Genomic DNA, 23333 nt, shown 5'->3' with positions numbered 1-23333 from the left:
AATCCATTTAATTAGAAACAAGCTCTCTTTTGTTAAATGTACAGTCACATACATATATTTTCTTTGTTTTTTTTCGACCAAGACAATTTGATGACATCTTTGGGGAGCAAATTTTGCCTCTAGCATTTTATCTAGGAATATTTCTCCTTGTATATCACTACAGTGTTTTTCTAATCCGGTCAAAAGTGCACAACTATAATCACAAAGGTGCATGGGGTCCCGGCACTGGGTGACCAAACAAACATCTATATCTCTTTACACAAGTCAAACTAAGGACCAGACCTCTTGAGGGAAACTAGCCTCTGGCTCAAGGGATTTCAATGCTGACCTGATAAAAGCACTAAAATATGAGTATTGGAGATTTTTCAAGCAATGCAGCTGGTTCCATCTTATGATCGATTTTGAGAAAACTGCACTGCTGTTCTTAGTCAGCCCAAACAGAGCTGACACCTGTAGTGCCGACACACTGCATTAGGCTTGCATTGTGTTTTATTCCTCAGGACTTACTTATCATGAGAAGAGGTGACAGTGAGGGATACTGTACTCATTGATTTGTTGTAATTATTTTCAAAGGATTTCTCAAGATACACAGAAACATGTACTAAAGATAAAATATGCGGGCCTATGCCAATCTCTACTTGTGACATTCCTGATAGGTTGTAGGATTGGACCCAAAAACCGAATGAGAGAAACAGAGGGTTTTAAAGAACCTGGATTGACCAGAACAGAACAGTCAAAGGTGCTATAAGATTTTCTCTTCGATTTTGCGAACACTCCTCAATGGTGAGGAAACGCAGTGTAGGGGCAGAGAGGGAGGAGAGGGGACTTAGTTTATTTTCCAGATCTTTCTCTCTTCCACGCTCTCTCTCTCTCTCTCTCTCTCTCTCTCTCTCTCTCTCTCTCTCTCTCTCTCTCTCTCTCTCTCTCTCTCTCTCTCTCTCTCTCTCTCTCTCTCTCTCTCTCTCTCTCTCTCTCTCTCTCTCTTTACAGCTCCCTAATCTTACCTACAGCATCTTTAGGCAACTTTATTTATATAGTAATAAATAAACTTTAGTAATAAAATGCAAAAAAAAAACAATTCTAACAATACGAAATTATAACCGCTCACTTTAACAACATAACTTCAAATCTGGCCTTGTTTTATATAGTATCGTCAAATGTTTTTTGTTTGTTAATTATCATTTAAAAGCATGACTGTAGAGTTTCACACGTCCTTCGATAGTTTCTTCTCTTTGTTTTCGACGTGAGGCCACAAACCTTAAGAGTTGTTTCAACAGCGTTTAGAGGGAGGCCGGGGGGGGGAGAGTTAATCTACTGCCGTCTGAAAGAGTCAGCATATCAGCCTTCCTTAAGCAAGGACACAATAACACAACAACATATCTGGGTCACGATAGCCATACATAGATACTGTATCATCCTTTTTTTTTATCATCACAAGCAAAAATGGAAGCTCAGATTACTCTTCACAAACATTTACACACAACGGAAAAAATACTAAAACCACCTTGAAAACAAAAAGACTGTGGACCAAGAGGACATCACTATCCACTTACTTGACTTACTTTTGTGTTCATGCAGTTGTGTGTGTCGGTTTCACACCCTAATCCCTCCCCCTAAACTTTACATACGGATACGGGGTGACCTCACTTTATCTCCATTTAGCAGAAGCCTTTTCAGGGCCTGGCACCCATTAATTCGTTCACAGAACAACACAAGCTACTTTAATATGAAAACTGACATCATTTAGGGCTAATTTCTCTCTCTGTAGCAGAACTGTATTATTACATATTCCATTTCCCAATATAAATATTCTATGACCGCTTTGCTTGGGAAAACACCGTTGACAAACGTGTAGTAAAGCTGTGGGAGGTTAATCGCGGGTGAGATGTCTTCAACCATGGCTCAAAGCATTAATCTCACCAAGTGAGTGCTGTCGGTTTGTTAGCTAAGCTGGCCTCCTTTTTTTTTTATGTGTATTCAGGAGTATATACATTGTTACAGACACAGATTTAGTATAGTTGGGGACAGCAGGGATAGGTGGGCTGGGAGTGTGTTGGAACGGGGGGGACAAGGGAAGACTCCCACAGTCCGAATAGTCCCTGTCCCAGTCACAGCGCTCAGTCATGCTCCGATGGCACCGACGCGCTCCGGGACGCTTCGTATCGTGCGCTGGACGCTAACACAGGCGCTCTATGTGAGTCCAAGAATATCAGGGGTGTGTGTGGGGAGGGAGGGAATGGGGGCGTGAGTAAGTATGCTCCGCCCACGTGCAGTATGTAATATTGTTGTTTGTGTCTTGTTGCGTGTGGTTGTCAACATCGACTCGGGGTTTGTGTTGCGTGACCGCTTCGTGTGGCGAGTTCACTCCGGCGTTTGCATTCGCAAAGTGATACAGCCATTGTATATACAGTTTGTGTGTGTCCATCTGTGTTTGTGTGTGTGTTTGTGTGTAAACATAATCGTGTCTTTATGGCAAAGTGGAGGCTCCACCTCTTCTCCTCCTCCTTCTCCTTGTTCTTCTCCTCCTCCTCCTTCTCCTTGTTCTTCTCCTCCTCCTCCTTCTCCTCCTCATCTTTCCCTCCTCCTCCTATTCTCCTCCTCCTCTCCTCCTCCTCCTCCTCCTCCACATCCTACTTATCATCTCCTCCTCCTCCTCCTCCTCCTCCTCCTCCTCCTCCTCCTCCTCCTCCTCCTCCTCCTCTCTTCCTCCTCCTCTCACCCAGCTCCTCCTCACTGGGTAGGGGAGGAGTCGTCAAGCTCCAGGAGCTCCTTGACCAACAGCTCTCCGAACTGGGCGCGGCTGTAGCGCTTCAGGGCGTAGGCGTCGGACATCTTGTACAGGATGTAGGCGTTGTTGATGGCGATGCTGATGGCCAGCCAGAACACCTGCTGCCACGTTTTGTTGGGCTTATGGAAAATAAAATACCTGGGAGAACGGGGGGAGGGAGGTTCAATAACGGAAATAGTTTGTCTTATAATGTGAAGGTGAGTCCCAGGTATATATATATGTATATATATATATGCATAATGCACCTCATAAAGTGCAGAGGTGTGCATAGACAAAATGTATATATATATATATACATACATTTTGTATGTGCACACCTCTGCACTTTCTTTAAACGGATTTACCATCAAGAGATAAAGCACATTTTATGAATCTCTTAACCTTTTGGGGCCTGACATAAGCACTAAACATGTTTCATTTGAAGGTACCTGTGGTTATGTATATTGGCAGTAAAAACGAAATTAGGATAGAAATAACCACTATGGTTGGTGATGGAATACAGTGAAGCTATTATTCACTCTTTTAGAGCAGAGCTCTTCAACAGGGGGTCCGCGACCCCTAGGGGGTCCGTGGAGGTACTGCAGGGGGGTCGCGAATTATTTTGTTGATTAGACATTTTTTTTATATTCCCCCCCGCAATTGTTTCCACACATCGAAATGTCTTTAACTACACATTAACATGAATCCAACACATTAGCCGCGTTTACATGGACACTTTTGATCCGATGGAGAGAGCTTTTCTCTGCCTGCTCCTTCAATTAAGAAGAAGGATAGTTTAATATGAAACACAATTTTATACAATATATAAGTAGGGGGTCCCCGCTCCATCTCTCCGTCAGTTTGGGGGTCCTTGGCCGGGAAAACGTTGAAGACCCCTGTTTTAGAGTATGAATCTAGTGTTGCACCTAAAACACTAGATACACACTCTAACCGGGTGATTGATAGCATTTACTGTACAAAGGCATCTAGAGATACTGTCAGCTACAGCTAAACTAGTCTTATAACATAGGGAGATGGATAATTCATATTGACAAACATACTTGCTGTACTTGTCATCATATTTGCAGATGTAGCTGAGATGGGCTGCGAAGGCCTCCACAGCCAGGGGACAGGGGATCTCCCCGCTTTTCCTCTTGATTATCATACCTGACACACGCACGCACGCACGCACGCACGCACGCACGCACGCACGCACGCACACACACACACACACACACACACACACACACACACACACACACACACACACACACACACACACACACACACACACACACACACACACACACACACACACACACACACACACACACACACACACAAAAACACAGACACACACAAATGTATATTTCTTTGGATTATTACATTCGCTAAACAAAAAAAAAAACTAGCTGTTGAATAAATCGAAAAAAGTCTGTAAGAGTTTGAGGGGAAAAAACGTGAATAAACACTAAAAAAAAATGTGTGTCTCTGATTGGAATGGGCCTGCATCCATGATGCTCACCTTGTTTGGTGGGGGAGTAGGCGTTGGTGAGGAACCGGAAGTGTCCCTTGTTGTACCAGCTGATCAGCGACATGCTGTCCTTCATCATCACCTGTGATTGGCCGCGCTGCACTGGCGTGGACCCGCAGACCAGCATGCACTGTGGCAAGCCCGTGCAGTCACTCTTCCTGGTGCTTAGAAGACCGCAGCAGTAGATATCTGGAGAAAGAGGTTTGCACATGCACATACACATAATTAAACAGAGAGCTTTGTAGCTTTGTTTCTCTCTTGCTCTTGCAACTGCTATGTTGCAGAAAAGGATATTATCATATCAGTATGAAAGAATGTTTTAGTGACCCTAAAGGTACATACAACCATTCTGACAGAAACAAATTTTTCTAGAGAAAATGTCTAATTAGAAAGCATTGGTTTCAGATCGGAATAGTCCATAGCCATTAAATGCAATATGCTGCAATGTCTCTCTGATAGACTATCTCTGCTCAATCAAAGCCATTCAAAACCTGACACTGAAAGGAACCATTCTGTTCGATGCTCTTAGGACTAGAAAACGTACTCATCAGGCCCCTGTTGTCTCATCAGTACATCAAAACAACACGTGTTTCACCATCAAAGCACATTCAAAGTGAAAGATGCAGAGATGTCGGATGCAGAGAACATTATAGAGATCTCTACAGCAGAGTCTATTCGAAAGTGCATTGCTAAACTTTCTGAAAGGTTTGTCTAATCAGTTGAATTCCAAGGTGAGTCCTCATAGACTCCTGTGGTTCTTCTTTCCTTAGCCTTGGGACGTTATCTGGCTGCTGTAATTAGGTGGAAGATGAACAGAGAGATTCCAAGATGCGCAAACAGCAGAAGATGGAGACAGGGAGAGACCGACAGAAGGAGTCCAAGACAAAGGAAACGTGTCAGAAGGTAAGGCGAGGAAACAAATTGGACGGATATTGATTGGATCTAGAAAGGTAGCCCAAACTTGGTGGGGGAAAAGTGAGACAGTGAGAGGATGTAGAGAATGGATGCTAAACACACATATCTATAGACAAATTGAATTACTCAATCATCCATCCATTATGGGCTGACACCTTAAGGTCAGTTGGTCAATCTGCTTTTGTCCGACCAAATTCATATTGGACGGTCGTGGGGGAGAGTTAAGAAGGTAAATAGGACCACATTGTACAAGGGCATATCATCTTATAACATGAGTTATTTTTCTTTCAGGTTGTCTGCTCTAGGATACTCTGTCAACATTCTTGTTTTTTGCTTGATGTGCTTTGAGTGTGATCATATCAGAGTCTGCACTTTGGCACGCATCGCAGTGCCAACCACTACTATCCATTATATTAAACAGTATAAAATCTACTCTCCGGGTGTTAACCTTTCTACAAATCTTTTCCCCGACCCTGCGCTCCGTGGCTCGTCTGCCGTGCGACCCGGTTAACATTGAAGCTCCGCTGTAACCCAGTCGTTCTCCAGAGAGTGAACCGGAAACCCAAATGACCTCCTGCACACAACACTTACGTGGTGTTAGGGCTGGCAGGTAGAGTGAACTCCACCTGCACTCTGTGCACTGTGGCCCATTAAGGTAATTGAGAGAAAAAGGTGCTGATATCAGTTTCCCGCCCCCCATCGACCAATCGAATAGGTTGAATTACAGTCTACGAAAATCATATTTGGTCCACCACAGCCATCCATGCATCCGTCCCTCCGTCACATGAGGGTGCGTCTCGCTACGTACTCTGCTTGCTGAACTCAGTGAAGAGGCTGAGGCTGGTGATGGAGGGCCCTGTGAAGATGATGGTGTTCTTCCCGGACAGGTTCTGACAGAGCTGCTTGGCCACCAGGCTGTGGAGCAGGGGCTTGTTCTTCAGGGTGGAGAGGCCGTCAGCCCCCTGGCCGTCCTTCAGGTGAACCGAGATCTGCGGAAGGGGAAGAGGGGATGAATCACCCTACTGGATGAGGATCGGTCTTTCTCCCTCGCCTGAGCTGTTGAGATTGGATTACCTGAAAGTGCTATGAACTAAAAGATAACATGTTAATAAAATGTTAAAGGTCCCATGGCATGCTACTTTATGGATGCTTTAATATAGGTATTAGTTGGCCCCTAACACAGTATTTGAAGACGTTCCCGAAATTCAGCTGTGGTGCAGAATTACAGCCACTATGTCGCACTTTGAGCTTTCCCCAAACGCGCCGTTTCGGTGTCTGTAGCTTTAATGCAAATGAGGAGGAGAGAGGCGGGTCCAGGAGGAGGGTGGGGGTGTGGCCCTGAGCAGCTTGCGGCCACGGCACAATGCGCTCTGTTTACAGTGGATGTATCGCAAAGGCGAGGCCCACACAGCCTTTGGCCGTGTTCTGTAAATATTCTAAAACACTTTGGGTGCTCCGGCAGGAGTCCTGGAGCTTTATATCTAAATAATATCATATTATACATAGATATCTATATCATATAATATATATTATCACAGCCAAAAGCTGTGTGCGCCTCCAGACGATATTATGAATCTCAAACGATTGTGTTGGGTTCTCCGACGTCTCTGGTTATTCCACTTCCAGATCAATCTGAAGTAGACAGAACCACGACATGGAGGAGAAAGGGATTGTTACCCCTCGATTGTCTCCCCCCGGAGCCCCGCTGCTGAGGCACCACCGCCTCGGACGCGGGCAGCGTGCCTTGCAGTGCTGGTGCCTCGCGGCAGCGGGTAGCAGGCAGCAGGCAGCGGGGCTCCGGTGGGAGACAATCGCGGGCAACAATCCCTCTGGCTCTGTCCTTCATGTTGCGGTTCATATACTTTAGGGAGGCAAAGCCAAAGTTCCTTTCCCCCAATTCCTTCTAAACTACCAGCTCGATCCTGCTGCTCAACTACCTCAGCTGGACGTCTGGTACCGCCGTCTGGTACGACCTCAGTGGTGGAACGAGCTCCCTGCCGCTTTCAGGACCGCAGAGTCGCTCACTATCTTCCGAAAAAGACTCTAGACTCACCTGTTCAGAGTCCACCTCGACACTGCATAGCCACCCTCCCCCTTCTGGCCATCATTGTACACTGTATTGTATTGTGTTGTATTGTATTGTATTATAGTACTTAACTGTGTAGCAACTGCAGTAGCTGCTATCATGGCTGTAACACGGGGAATTGGTTAGCCTAGCGATTGTTGTACTTGCACTTGGTTCTATGAACATACTTTCTGTACCAACAGTGATATATTGATGCACTTCTTATGACAAATGTAATTGTAAGTTGCTTTGGATAAAAGCATCTGCTAAATGCCCTAAATGTAAATGTAAACACCGCCCAGCGGTATCTATAGCGGTTAACGATCCCTTTCTCCTCCATGTTGCGGTTCATGTACTTCAGGGAGTCTAAGCCAAAGTTCCTTTCTCCAAATTCTTTCTCAACCATGGCTGAGATAACCCCTACTACGAGTCTCACTGTGGAAATACCAGAGACGTCAGAGAACCCAACGTGTTATGCGCCATAGCACCAACAGCAGAAAGATTAACGAAATAACAAAGAAGTGTACAACAGTCGTAGCTCATTGTCTCATTGGCAGGCCAAATACTCTGGGCGGGCAAAGCAGAGTAGGGGAGGTAACCTGGCCCCTTATGATGACATATGGGGCCAAATTCGAAATCGGTGCATTTGAGCTTTCATTTTTCAAAGACGGAGCAGGATACCTAGTGCTCGTTTTACAACAAACGCCATAACTAGGTACTTGGGGACCATAGGCAGGCTAGGGGAACTCATATTAATGTTAGAAAACCTTGTAAAGTGAAATTATCATGCCATGACACCTTTAATCTGCATTTTATTGAAACTCCCTGCCTGGATACAAACAAATATTTTTTAACCTTGAAACGATTAAGTGACAACTTTATAAATGAAGACATTGACAAGCTTGCCCGTATTAATAGACTAACAGATGAAGAAGAACATCTACATATCTCAGGCTCAAGCTCACACACACACACACACACACACACACACACACACACACACACACACACACACACACACACACACACACACACACACACACACACACACACACACACACACACACACACACACACACACACACAAGCAGCTCATTGCCCATATTGCAGACATATTTTAGTTTTTACAAGATGAAAAGACATTAGTCTGATCAGCTACTGGTCTCCTTTGGCACTCAGATATTGGACTAAGTGAATGGATTGGTGTGTGTGTGTGTGTGTGTGTGTGTGTGTGTGTGTGTGTGTATGTGTGTGTGTGTGTGTGTGTGTGTGTGTTTGGTTCTGGCAAATGGAATCCATTATTAAGCCGCTGTTTATTTCTAACATTTTCTCTCTTTTTTGGCACAATTTTGATGGGCTCTCTCCATGCAGTAATGAAGGTTGTAAAATGGGAGTGGCTGAGTCTGACTGAGTGGATTTGTTCTGTAGTGCTTTTTAACACAGTACACGAATAACTTAGCAATTTGAGACAAGCAAACTGTAAGTATGGCATAAACATGATCCAAGATCCAACATGATTCAAGAGTTAAAATGCATCTGAGTTAGCTGCATAGCTTGCTTGAGGAAGTGCTTAGTGATGGACGGCACTCATTTAAGCATTTCCGCATATTTTTGTTTCCAAAATCAATTCTCATCAGAGGTTTAGTATTCTGCGCACCAACCCCGCGGCTTTCTTCAATGACAACATTACAATTCATCGCTACAGCCGGCCCTAAAGGGACTTGTTTGCCTGCCATGATATCTACTTATTAATGGGCCCTTGGCAGCAGGACGGCTCCTTGCTGTCTGCCCCGGGGCTCTGTTATACACTTATGTGGGGCTTTTACTCTGATACAAAAAAACAGCCTCACATTGAGAGGGAAGAGCTTCACTCCTTAACCAAAAATCAATCCTTAAAAACCAGCTAAAGGCAAAACACAAACTAAGAGCTGAGATTCATCCTCGTCGAACACATCTCCAACACCTCCACCGTTAACCTTCCCAAGCTTTACTACACATTTATCAACTGAGGTTTTCCTGCAGGGAACAGATACCGGCGTGGGAGTTGTATCTGCTTTTGAGAAATGTAAATAGAATCAATCCGTTTCTAGTACAGAAAGAAAAGTGACTCCTGCGTGACGGTGACGCGTTTGAAAGTACTGTACTGTTTACTGACAGTCCATTACTGACACTGTGTCTACTCGATCGTGAGCTCTAAAAGGTGGCTGTGTCAAACCATCAATCAATCTATCAATCCATCAATCCATCAACCAATCCATCAATCAATCCAAAACGATGAATTATTCATTGTTCAATGGCATTGACAGGCTGTACTGTGTGAGTTATAGTACTCGCCCTACCGGAATAAACTCTATTATTTATTTTTATCTGTATCTGTTTCCATTTTTAATATAACTTTTGGGAAACAAAGATCCTGTTGAAAATAAAGTAAGGGATGAATAAATAAAGTGCCGCATCAAGTGATATTTAAAGGATGAGGTATGTGTGTATATTAGCGGGTAACAGTTGGTCCCTTCTGGCCCTGTAGCACTGCAGTGCTGTGGCTGGAAAATAAGGTGTATTATGTAAGTGGTGGTTGGTGTGGGCGTGGAAGTCGAGGTGAGAGGGACACAAATAACACTTCCAGTCACATGATGGAACATTTGGCCGAGGGACTCTGTGTGTGATATTATTCACACAAATCTGAACGCTGTAGAAACAATGCGTGTTTCTGTTAATATCACAAGAAGTGTTTTCATTCACTTTGAATAGTATTCTTAATTTCTACCACGACAACTTCATTCACTGTATACATAGAAGATTTGTAAAAAAAAAGAAAAAGTAACATTTGTAATACCCTGAATAATGCAGTCCACTAGATATAAATGTTTCCCTTTGTTGACCACCGGCTAAGAATATAATTTGGAATAATAAATTTGACTTCACATTAGTTATATTATAACATTTAGTCATTAAATATTCAAATAAACAGTGCGAATATTCTCCCCGTCTCAGTTTTTATTTTGTTCTCGTGTGCGTTTCTGTGTGTGTGTGTGTGTGTGTGTGTGTGTGTGTGTGTGTGTGTGTGTGTGTGTGTGTGTGTGTGTGTGTGTGTGTGTGTGTGTGTGTGTGTGTGTGTGTGTGTGTGTGTGTTTGTTACCTGGCAGATGAATCCAGTTGACGTGCACTGTCGGACCCAGAGACTGAACTTCCTCTTCTTCCTCTTCCTCAGCTCTCTCTCTGTACACGTGTTGATGAAGACCGGGTCCTCGTCTATCAAGGGCTCATGCAGCACCTACCACACACACACACACACACACACACACACACACACACACACACACACACACACACACACACACACACACACACACACACACACACACACACACACACACACACACACACGCAAACACACACACAAAAACTGTTAATATCATCACATATATTGGCAATGTTTTTCTGCCTGTGTTTCAGAGAGTGAATGAAAGAAAGTGAGAGAGAGGGAAAGGGAGCGACTTAGTGCGGAAGAGACTCTAATAGAGTGAGAATGATAAAAGGAAGAGACAGAGAGAGAAGGATTGAGACTGAGGGAAAAGAGATAGAAAGATATATAAAGCATGGCAGGGATTAAAGACTCATATAATAATGAGAAAGAGAGAGAGAGAGAGAGAGAGAGAGAGAGAGAGAGAGAGAGAGAGAGAGAGAGAGAGAGAGAGAGAGAGAGAGAGAGAGAGAGAGAGAGGGCAAGAGAAAGGGAGTTATTGTCGAGTCTGTCTATATTATTAATAATATTGGGTTTGAATGTGTGTGTGTGTGTGTCTGAGTGTGTATGTACATGCACAATGCTGCTCAGCACAGATGTCAAACTGCAATTATACTTTCATAACTGTTTACCGCTTTGAGTCTTTAAGGGCTATGCAAATTCAATATAATTTAATTTATTTGAATTACTATACCCCGCCTGTAAAACACATGAAATATCATTCATCACTTGATAATCCCTATGCTGTATCCCTGTGTGGTTTGGTTTCCACTGTTTCTGGTTTTCCTCTCCCTGTCCTTTATGCTAGGTGTACAAATATGGCTGTTCTGGAGTCCGGCTGGTTTGATTTTAACTAATGAACGCGGGCCAAGTCGTCTGCTAAAAGGCCTCGTCTGTTCTGCCTGCGGCCTCGCTGATGCTCCATCAATCTCGTGCACGATTACACAGGGGCTCTTGTGTCCCTGCCTGTTGGCTGTTTTTGTGTGGTTTATTGCCACTGTGGCCATTGGTCAATTGTTCTGATTCATTAGATATTTCAACTGGTTGCCATATTTTGGCCTTATGTGTGAAAGGTTTGTTCCAGCATTGGCCCAGTCTGTAGGAAGCTGGTAGGGGTGAGTGGCCTTTCATTTGGTGCCCCATTTCTTCTGTTTCTGATGAGTTAGGGAGCTAGGCTTACCCATTGCATTTCTTTGGAGCTAGAAGAGACCATTTTGATTTCAAAATAAGTTTTATTATTTTGGCCCAGGCTTTGATGATATATAGCTGCCCTGAACTATTTCAGGCCTGATATGTATTTGGTTGCAATAATCCCTTTGTTTTCTTGTGAAACCCTGTGTCTGTACTATTTGGGTTGGCTATATATACCTCCTCTATCCCCAAGACTAGAGGGTCTTTACACCCTGTAACAAGGTCCATGCTACACGCCACCTTGGCGTATTTAACTGGGCTCCTCCAGACGAAGGCTTGTGCTGTTGAAAGCAGGTTTATCGTAAGGTTGCAGACTCAGAGTATGATACATGCAGAAAATGCAGAAGATATCCCTGGCTGTTTCCCAATGTGACTGAAGCATGATCAACGGCTGCCATTTTAAGGACACTACGTCATAGAATGCCGACAAGCACTGTTCCAATGTTGAAAACACGCCCTTTTTGCGTCCTTTATTTTTGAGAAATCTGAGATTTTTTAAAGGATGCATTGATGGATCCTCAACAAGCCAAAATACCCACAAACCTTTGCGTTCACATGCTTCGCAGGATATTCAAAAATTGCGCATAGAAAGCAATACACCTTGCTTTACGCAAGTGAAGTTATTTTAACATTTCAGAAATATTTTGTGCCGTATTGCTTTTTATAGATTACCGTAGTCAGGTAAATGCAAAAAAATTACCTGTGCGATTTCTTTCAAACGTTTTTGCAACGTAATAATAGGCTATATTTTGCATGGATTGATTTGTTTTAATATGTAAGTAGGTGGTGTTTAAACAAACTACTGTCGCCAATAACAATTTCAACAATTAAAATATTTAAATATTTAACACTTGAGCAATAATAAAAAGCGGAAGCGCTTCCACACTAGCAAGTCGTTCCAAACTCTGAACGCTACAAACACTAGGCAGCACTTTAGCCTCATCTCCATAGGATGCGACTAGCAAGGAAGTGTTCTAGCAAGGCTGCAGCCTTCATTTTTGGAAACAGCCCCTGAGTGTGTGTGCTGATGGCTGGTTTAACCTGTGCAGACTGATTACTCAATGTGCAACAGGTGTGCCGCCTCCCCAATCAGACTCCAATCAGACTGACTCAGGCCAGGTGAGGCTGCATGAACCAGCCACACACACTCCACAATATACCGTTGCTGTGACCTCTGCTTATCTTTATGTAGGTTTATATGTCTTAAGAATTCAGACCAATACCATGGTTTGCAGAGGACCTGTACTTTACCTATATTTTATACTATATATATTACTCAACATGCATGCATTAAATATGTGACATTCACATCTACCAAGACACTCACTGTTTTTCTTACTTGCCTGCATAAACACACACATTTGTAAAGACACACGCACAGACTGAAATATAGAAAGACATAGAGACACACACAGAGACATGTAAAGACAAGCAGATAGAGGCACATGTAGACGCACACACATAGACAGACATACAGATACAAATACAACCATACATGAAGACCCACACACAGACTAACACATAGACGTGCATAAAGCAACGCATAGACACGCTAAAAAAACCCAAATCTGCCCTCACCCTGACCGCACCCCTATGCCACAAAATAATACCCAAACCCACAGACACATGCGTAGTCTGGGTTTCAGATCAATGTCTGCACCCCTCTGCCGCCCCCACCCCTTCCTCTCATTTCCCTTTCCAAACATCACTACCCTGGGTGCAAACAAAACCATAATATTAATATGGAAGTACCATCGGATACATGTGCAAACACAACCATATATCAGATACATACTTGCCCTGTCAGGCGAGCAGATGTTGGAGAGCATACATCCCATTCATCATTGCATACTCTTTACACACTAACTACCTCCATCCTGCCTCCTCCATTAACTCCCCATCTTCAGCAGGGGCTCAGTTTGTTCCGTTTGTTGAATGCTCAGGCACATTTTATTGACGTATGGTAGTGAGGCCAGGATAATACATGATTGGATCGCGTTAGGGATATAATGAAGAGTTATATTACCGTGAACCTTTTATGCATCCTAACAGGACCTGGGTTGACATCTGCTGGACAATTAAACCCAATGATAGCTAACCAACTGGAAAACAAGCTTTAGTCCAGACTTGTTTCACTCCGCTGTAGCGCTTGCTTTACCATGGCTGCGTTGTTGGCCAATAAAAACCGTAGTGGAAAGAAGAATATGACGAAATAGATATTAACGTGATGAATAGATTTTTACACGTATCCGTTATCAAATATTGGAGTTTTAGTATCTGTGATTTTTCAAATCACAAAAAATGGATTGAATGCATCGGATATGAGTGCGATAAAATCATTGATGGATGATTAAATATGTAAAAAGTAAGTAAAAAAAAAGGTTAATCTATATATATGTACTAAAACATATGTCATTCATCAGCGTGTTCTGTGTGTTCTCACTGGGGGGTCTTTGGCATTCTGGACCTGCTCTCTGTCCCTGGCCCCCAAACCCAGCACCAGAGACAGACTGGCCTAGATACTCACATACTGTCAATGAAACAGACACACACACACACACACACACACACACACACACACACACACACACACACACACACACACACACACACACACACACACACACACACACACACACACACACACACACATCTAATATCACTTGGATGCCCTCATTCCTGCACAGTGCAAATAATATATAAATTATATATATATATATATATATATATTTATATATATACATACTGTATATATAATTATGTTGTGTTACCAGCCAGTAGCATTTAGCAAGGAAACTCGTTTGGATTATTTATTGAGACAACACCGATGGTCTCTGAGTCTGTAGCCATAAATCGAGTTAGTCAAAACAGCACCACACACATTCTTCATAATTACCCAACACTGCTTGATAACTGTGAAAACCCGTCGGCCATACTTGTTTGTACAGCGAATGCACTTACTTGCCTCTCTGCCACGGTTGAACAACAACAAACCTAACCAACCCAGCGACCATTATGAAACTCAATGTCAAGAAAACAATAACTTGAAAGCAAACCCCATTATTAAAATGTAATCTGTGGGTTGTAGAAAGCATAGTTAGTACTAGGATAAATATGTAAATTCGTTTCTGGCTAGCATAGTGTAGTGGTTTGGCTGTTCGAAAAAAATATGACGAGTCCACATGTTCTGTATGCATCCACGAGCCCTAACCCCCTATACTTGCTCCTTTATTGCACGCATGTGACTTCATTGGGACTCGATAAAAGCCTCCGCAGAATGACGACATAGTGGACAGCCAATTGGCTGTGACTTTGACGGACCTTCACTCACCTGTGTCTGTGAGGGTCTGAAGGTGTGGCTGAAGGATTGCTGCAGGGAATCCAGGAAGGGCTGGATCTTGTAGAGGCCCTGGTTGCAGCCCTGGGACGGGCGGAACGCCACGATGTGGAAGTACTTGAGGATCTTCTCGAAGCGCGCCTGGCTCATCTTGAGGGCGATGCTGCGGTTGCTGAAGAAGCCGGCGCTCCAGATGCTGAGCACCGACTCGCAGCGGTGCACACTGGTGGACACCACGAAGCCTAGGAAGGCCTTCATCTCCTGGGCCGTGACCGGGCGCCAGCCCTCCTCGGAGCCAAAGCGCTCCTGGAACTTCTTGGCGTACATGTTGGTCTGGGTGACCATGTTCTGGATGCAGTTGTCGGGGACAAAGAGCTGGAAGAAGTCCAGGGCCGTGGAGTCGACGGACATCTTCTGGGCCGGACCTGGAGAGAGAGAGAGGGAGAGAGAGAGAGAGAGAGAGAGAGAGAGAGAGAGAGAGAGAGAGAGAGAGAGAGAGAGAGAGAGAGAGAGAGAGAGAGAGAGAGACAGAGGGAGAGGGAGAGGGAGAGGGGGACGGAGAGGGAGAGGGAGATGGAGAGGGAGAGGGAGAGGGAGAGAGAGAAGGGGACGGAGAGGGAGAGGGAGAGAGAGAGAGAGAGAGAGAGAGAGAGGGAGAGGGAGAGGGAGAGGGGAATGGAGAGGGAGAGGGAGATGGAGAGGGAGAGGGAGAGAGAGAGAGAGAGAGAGAGAGAGAGAGAGAGAGAGAGAGAGAGAGAGAGAGAGAGAGGGAGAGGGAGAGGGAGAGGAGGACGGAGAGGGAGAGGGAGAGGGAGAGAGAGAGAGAGAGAGAGAGAGAGAGATAGAGAGAGAGAGAGAGAGAAGAGAGAGAGAGAGATAGAGAGAGAGAGAGAGAGAGAGAGGAGAGAGAGAGAGAGGAGGAGGAGAGGGGGAAGGAGAGGGAGAGGGAGAGGGAGAGGGAGAGGGAGAGAGAGAGAGGGAGAGGGAGAGGGAGATGGAGATGGGGATGGAGAGGGAGAGGGAGAGGGAGAGGGAGAGGGAGAGAGAGAGAGAGAGAGAGAGAGAGACAGAGGGACGGAGAGAGAGAGAGAATAATGAATGAGAAGCAAAGTCAGGATGTAACATAAGAGAGGCAAATATATGCTAAATCTTACAGACTTTTTTTATTGGGTTTGGTTTTGGCATCAGTTTCTCTATCCATTTCTCCTCACACTCTTCAGATGTCCCTTTCTGACAGACATTAGTCACTGTGAAATGTGTGTTTGTGTGTTTGACAGAAGGCTGCGTGGGCTGAAGGACAGCTGATCTTTGATAGGATTACAAAAGCTGTTGCCATGATCGCAAGTTCCAATGCTAAAACTAGATTGTGTAACGAAAGGTTGGTACGGATGCAAGGTAATATCTAAGATAATACCTTAGACATACACACGTCTTCATATAAGAGATACCACATATATATATTTTTTTTACAAACATCCTGTCAAAGGCTATGTTGTGGTGTGTCTGCCTCCAGAGCCTGTGGCAGTGGTCACAAACATTATACAGAGTGACATCCACCACAGTGACATCCAAGTCACCACAGAACTTCATCATCTCCAGGCTGGGGGAACCTATCATAGCCTGCTGCTTAGGCATTTTGGCTGCCAGAAAACTCCCTTTTGGTCTGGGTGAGCCACAACACATGCAGAAGGCTAGCTCAACACTGGAGCCTGTCATTCAGCACAGACAGAGGCACTCGATACTTCTGACGTTGAGAAATGAAAAGCATTATAATTCTTCGGTAGTAGCAGGAATAAAGGAGCCCTTTCGTCCACCTCCCTGGGCCTCTCCAACCTCACACTAATTTCTTCATTCCCCGAATCATGTCTTAATAATAATCATTAATAATCAAGTTAATCTTTTTATTTCTTCTTCCATGGAAAAAAATTAAAAAAATGCTGCTACTACATTCTTTTCTAGGTCTTATTCTGAAACCCACACACCCATTGAAGCAAAATTACACAATTATTTTGTAGTTTTCAATTGAGAAACAGCTTCACTTAAGAGCGAAACAGCTCTGCTTAATTAACCATGACACTCATCCATGATCTCATTTGCTCATGAACAGAATTTGTGCAGCAAGTGCAGAACTAGGTAGCTCTCGCTCACTTAAACCCTTTCTATCTCTGTCCTTTCATCCATGTCTAGCACTCTCTCTCTCTCTCTCTCTCTCTCTCTCTCTCTCTCTCTCTCTCTCTCTCTCTCTCTCTCTCTCTCTCTCTCTCTCTCCCTCTCCCTCTCTCTCTATGTCCTTCTGGGCTTTTGTTTGGTGTGGGTTTGTGTCGTCTATAAAAAACAGATAGTATTTCAAAGGCTGGAGTTGGATGGGATTTACTCCCTGTGTACATCTATCTATCTATCCATCCATCCATCCACCCATCCATCCATCCATTCATCCATCTATCCATATCTGTCTTATATCAATAGATAATCACATATTGATAAATACATATGCCATAGCTCGCTCTCTCTCTCTCTCTCTCTCTCTCTCTCTCTCTCTCTCTCTCTCTCTCCTCTCTCTCTTCTATTTCTCTCTCTCCTCTCTCTTCTCTCTCTCTCTCTCTCTCTCTCTCTCTCTCTCTCTCTCTCTCTCTCTCATCTCTCTCTCTCTCTCTCTCTCTCTCTCTCTCTCTCTCTCTCTCTCTCTCTCTCTCTCTCTCTCTCTCTCTCTATCTCTCTCTCTTCTCTCTCTCTCTCTCTCCCTCTCCCTCGCTCTATATGTCCTTCTGGCTTTTTGTTTGGTGTGGGTTTGTGTCGCTCTATAAAAACAGAGTCGTATTTCAAAGGGCTGGAGTTGGATGGATTTACTCCCTGTGTACATCTATCTATCTATCCATCCATCATCCACCCATCCATCCATCCATTCATCCATCTATCCATATCTGTCTTATATCAATAGATAATCACATATTGATAAATACATATGCCATAGCTCTCTCTCTCTCTCTCTCTCTCTCTCTCTCTCTCTCTCTCTCTCTCTCTCTCTCTCTCTCTCTCTCTCTCTCTCTCTCTCTCTCTCTCTCTCTCTCTCTCTCTCTCTCTCTCTCTCTCTCTCTCTCTCTCTCTCTCTCTCTCCAGCTCTCTCCAGCTCTCTCCAGCTCTCTCCAGCTCTCTCCAGCTCTCTCCAGCTCTCTCTTATCTATCAATCCATATATCTAGAATAAGAGAAAAGGAACAATGAGAAGAAAGAAAGCTGGCAGAGATGTTGGCAGAGCAGAGCGTCCCTGTAGCCCAGGCGGCAGAAATAGCCCCATGTCACGACTCAAAATCCATTCATTTGCATTCCATTAGACCTGGCAGCTCCATAGAAAACGCAGCATGACTTACATAGACGAAGCTAGCTCTCCGTAGATAGAAATACAAATGAATAAACCAAGGCCCCGGAAAACTGGATCTCTACCCAACTCGTCCAATCATTCCCTGAATCGCAACTTTAAGTAACATTAATTACATTGTTATTTCTTCTTCCAAAATGATTTCAATGAATATACAGCTTCTATGTTATTTTCCAGATCCTATTTAGAAACGCCTGAACTCAGACGAGAGGGGTCGAATGACAAACAGAGATTCACCGGGTGCAGAATCATGGCTATGTTTCAACAGGCAAATTAATTGTCTGCTCTTCAACCTAGTGACGTCAACAAATGTTAATTCATGGGCCAAATCTATTAGCAGAGTGTAATCTCGAAGACTGGCTGGTTTTGGTGTATTTGTGTTCCGTCTACCGCAGCCTTTTAGTGGGATTTTGACAGTCAGGATTCAGCAATCAGAGATTATTTGTATTTAGAGTGGATTACCTCTCAACACAGACCACACATGCACTTTGGTGACATCAAATTCGATTTTGAGTTAATTTTTCTACCTGAGCAAAACCAAGGCCTGTTAAAGACTATATGGTACAGAACGTTTTGATGTGCAGTAACAAGGTCTTTGTGTGAGGTCATATTTTTGTCAGGTCAGCACCTGGTCCATACACAACCATCCCTGTGTTAGAACACGTGATTTTGGGAAGTATTACGGTAACATATTTTTCTTGTGATATTGAAAGTGTGCGCTAATGCCCCCTTACTGTTATTGTAACTGATAAGCAGACATTTCTGTGTGTGTGTGTGTGTGTGTATGTATGTGTGTTTGGTGTGTGTGTGTGTGTGTGTGTGTGTGTGTGTGTGTGTGTGTGTGTGTGTGTGGTGTGTGTGTGTGTGTGTGTGTGTGTGTGTGTGTGTGTGTGTGTGTGTGTGTGTGTGTGTGTGTGTGTGTGTGTGTGTGTGTCTATGTCTGTGTGCACATTTGGTCTACTGGGAATTGTCTTTCCCCACTGACATATTGGTAGAGAACCGAATACCCCAGACAGATTGACTGTCCAACTAACAGAGGCCGACCAGAGGTGAGTATCAGAGACAGACTGACAGACTGATGGAAAGTATCAGTGAAAACACACTCAGTAACCACTCAGTAAAATCTATAAACCGGGCATGAGGCCTTTTCATCATCATATGAACGGTATATGATCAGACTTGGATATGGGAATATGCTCCGGAAGCCTTGACTTCTACCAGGCCCTAGCATGGCATTGTGAGAAATGACACTGAGTAAGATCTCGACATCTGTGTCAAACCTATAATGCAAAATAAAACTATTGCATTAGCACAACTTCTATGTTGTTTCTTTATTTGAAGGAGCCCAGAGACAGCCCTAGGTTAGAAGTCTGTATCCTTGTTTTTGTATTGTATGGCGGGACGCTGAGAAGGAGAAGGGCTGTGTTCCATTCAGACGAGGCCTGATGTTATACGTGCAGAGACAAACGCAATCCCCCAAAGACTGCTCTGTCCTATCCATTCTGCAAATCCAGTCCGTCAGCCTCACCACCAGGAGACAGAGAGACAAGCAGGCGGAATAGACAAGCACAGCCATCTACAGACAGGCATAGGACCAGACAGGTAGACCAAAAGACCCAAAATGACACACAGACATGCAATGAACAGGGCAAGTGGGTGCACTAACTAAGTGGAACCTTGTCTGGTTCAAACCAGTTTTCATCCTGTGACCGGCTCAGGAAATATTCGTGGCAGGTTGCAGCTCTGCCCCTCTCTCTCTCTTCCACTTATGACCAGAATATATGTCCACTTAGCTATGAAGCATGATTTACCACACACACACACACACACACACACACACACACACACACACACACACACACACACACACACACACACACACACACACACACACACACACACACACACACACACACACACACACACACACACACCCTCCAGCTCTATCTCCACCCTGTCGCATTGCTGAGCACCACCCACCTGGGCCAGACAAACCTGCTGAACAAACACGCCTTTCATAGATACCCTCTACACACTAACACACAAACGTACACACACAAACACACACACCAAGGGAACAGAGCGAATCTTAAAATACAATAATAATAGTATAAAGGTGGTGTTCCGACATAGAGAACATCCTGTACTAGTGTCTCTTATCACAATTTTCATCTTGATGGACCACTATTCTGTTCTCTTCTTTTCTCTTCTATTCCATCAGCACCAATGTGTCTTCCGAAGGCTTCTGTAGCTCCTGTTTGCATAAAGACTGCAGCAGGTGCATCAGCCCATCCCACTCAACATGTTGTTCCCCCAGCAGACACACAGATGCAATATAATTTGTAGGTCAATACATGGTGTGCTAAAAGAACAGCTAATATAGTACTGAAAGTCGCTCTGTTCCGGGGAAAGATGATTATAATATAATATGGTAACTGGACATGAAGCAATGAGAATAAGCAGTGCAATGGTTAATTGCATTTTCAAATAATTCTCTTGCAGATGTATCTTCCAATTAACTGGCTACAGCTGATACGTCAAATAATGACTAGTACATGCATGTGTACATGTGTGTATGTGTGTGCGTCTCTGCTACCAGATGGCAGGCTCACCTCCCAGAGTGCACCAGGGCATCAGTCCCATGTGATTGGTCAAAGCAGTAACCTCCCTCCCACCCCCCAACCCCCCCCCCCCCCTCCCCTACCCCCACCCTCTCTTCCACAATCACATCTGTCCCATACTGAGGGAGTAAATCCCGTCCCAGCACAGCCTTTGAAATACTATCTGGCTTTTATAACGACACAAACCCATACCAAACAAAGCCAGTCAGGACATAGAGAGAGAGGTAGAGAGAGAGAAAGGGAGAGAGAGAAAGAGAACGTGAGAGAGGTAGGGGAGGAGGTAGAGAGAGAGAGAGAGAGAGAGAGAGAGAGAGAGAGAGAGAGAGAGAGAGAGAGAGAGAGACAGCATATGAGAGTGGAGTAGTGACAGGGATCCAACAGGAGGATGATAGGTGGACATCCTGACACCTGAGGGAATATGGAATGATAGCGATTAGCTAATAGACACATCACCAGCCGCCCAACCTCCTTCAGGCTGATGATTGACTGCGCGACACGATGAATGACTGCACCGTACACCGCACGTGCCCACAGGGCGTAGCAATATCTGGACGCATTTGCAAATGTCTCAAGCTATCATGGCGAGGTACAAGCACAGAACACTTGTGAACACTTACAGCACTTGTGATAATGAGTGAGTGCTTTAGGCGTAAGTGTAAGACCGTTTGTGAGCGAGTGTGTGAACGTGTGCATGTATGTGTGCTACGGGTCATGGGTCTGTGTGTTGGGGAGTGATGGAGACAGACACCCTGCTGTTTGTCGAAATGAAACAGCAGGTCAACCTGCATGCGCCCCGTAGGAGCCATGCGACGCACGCACACGCGTGAACACACTCGTGAACACACTCGTGAACACACTCGTCCCTGAGCAGTCAAGGGGCTGGAAATCAAAGGAAAGACATTTAGTATTGCCTTTGAATCACTGCCATTAAAAATGTAGCACAGGGGGAGAGATGTAGCAGAGGGAGGGAGAGAGAGAGAGAGAGAGAGAGAGAGAGAGAGAGAGAGAGAGAGAGAGAGAGAGAGAGAGAGAGAGAGAGAGAGAGAGAGAGAGAGAGAGAGAGAGAGAGAGAGAGAGAGAGAGAGAGAGAGAGAGAAAGGAGAGAGAGAAAGAGAGAGAGAGAGAGAGAGAGAGAGAGAGAGAGAGAGAGAGAGAGAGAGAGAGAGAGAGAGAGAGAATGAGAGTGAATGAGAGAGAAAAAGAGAACAGGGGTTCTGTTGTAGCAGAGCAATAGCCTTTTGTATGTTGGCCGGATGGTTTGGTACCCAAATCAGAACCACAGTGAATGACCTGAATACAGCCACGACTAGAAACCCCTACATCCCCCCTCGCCTCACACCTAACAACCATGTCCCCCTGCACACTACACATAAGCCATGCGAAATGTAGCATGCCGGGCACCGTGGCTCACCATGTGTGTCTTTGTACGGCGGCATCGTGACATCCTGGAGGGTCTCCGTCCACCCGTCCTGTTCCGCCTGGCTCCGGGACACCGAGCCGGGGGGACCGGCCCCCCCGCCGCGTCCCCCCCCGCTGCCATGCACGCCGTGGCCGCTGTCATTGTCGCCGTGCGGCGCCCGGTGGTTGTGGTGCTCCTCTCCCGCCTCGGAGATGTAGTTGGAGTCCGAGTTGGAGTCTCCAGAGGTGCTGTAGAAGGGGTTGTCGCTGCTGTCATCCCCCGACTCCCCGAACACGTCGTCGGAGATTTGCAGGCTCTCGTACCGCGAGCGGGCCGCTTCCAGGAGAGACAGCGCCTTCCGCCCGCACTCCGCCATCTCTCTCTCTCTTATGATGCTCGCCTGCCTCTGTCTCTCTTTACCTCTCTTGGTAGATTTATTTTACTCACCCACAATTTTCTTTCGTGTTAAACTGCATACGAGTACTGCTCGCGATCGCAATTCATTTATTTGGTGTGTTGTCTATAGAAAGACTACACCCCTACCTAGTACACACTCACACAATACAACCTCACGCTCCCACTGCGAATGAATGATCCTCCTCCGGTCCTCCACCACAGCATCCTCTCTAGCCCGGTAACGGCTCGTGAACGTGGGGGAGCTGTCCTCTCCTGAAGGGTACTGAAATGGTATCAGCCCCTGTCGTGACTGACGGTACGCTACACCGCCGCGCAGTGATGCAATTATTGTTAGTTATAGCCTCCCGGAGTCCGCAGCAGCATCCGGGTTGGGAGACCACCAGGGATCTGGGTCTACCGAGCAGTACTGAGAGCGTCCTGGTGATCAGAAGGCGACTGGCTGCGGACGGATCAGCTGACTTTGAACGCC

At 45.1% G+C, this 23333-nt stretch overlaps 1 protein-coding gene across 1 annotated transcript; it reads right to left on the bottom strand.

The window, feature by feature from the left end:
• Positions 1–2730: 2730 nt before the first annotated feature.
• Positions 2731–23250, bottom strand: pgbd5 (piggyBac transposable element derived 5). Its single transcript, XM_056609791.1, has 7 exons — positions 22460–23250; positions 15048–15478; positions 10421–10555; positions 6025–6205; positions 4293–4490; positions 3829–3934; positions 2731–2926 (listed from the first exon to the last, which is right to left on the bottom strand). Exons 1-7 carry the CDS (start codon positions 22821–22823, stop codon positions 2731–2733), a joined length of 1611 nt encoding a protein of 536 aa, XP_056465766.1. The 5' UTR covers positions 22824–23250.
• Between the last annotated feature and the right edge of the window lie 83 nt (positions 23251–23333).

The sequence above is a fragment of the Gadus chalcogrammus genome, chromosome 15 (assembly GCF_026213295.1).
Source record: "Gadus chalcogrammus isolate NIFS_2021 chromosome 15, NIFS_Gcha_1.0, whole genome shotgun sequence".
Lineage (NCBI taxonomy): Eukaryota > Metazoa > Chordata > Actinopteri > Gadiformes > Gadidae > Gadus > Gadus chalcogrammus.
Note: the sequence above shows the minus strand (reverse complement) of the source record. Positions and strands in the feature narration are given on the sequence as shown.

Coding starts and splice junctions, on each gene's coding strand:
- pgbd5 (XM_056609791.1), bottom strand. CDS start 22,823: ATGGCGGAGTGCGGGCGGAAGGCGCTGTCTCTCCTGGAAGCGGCCCGC. Junction 10,556..15,047: donor TCAGACCCTCACAGACACAG/GTGAGTGAAGGT, acceptor TGTGTGTGGTAG/GTGCTGCATGAGCCCTTGAT. Junction 6,206..10,420: donor CAACTGGATTCATCTGCCAG/GTAACAAACACA, acceptor CCCCTTCCGCAG/ATCTCGGTTCACCTGAAGGA.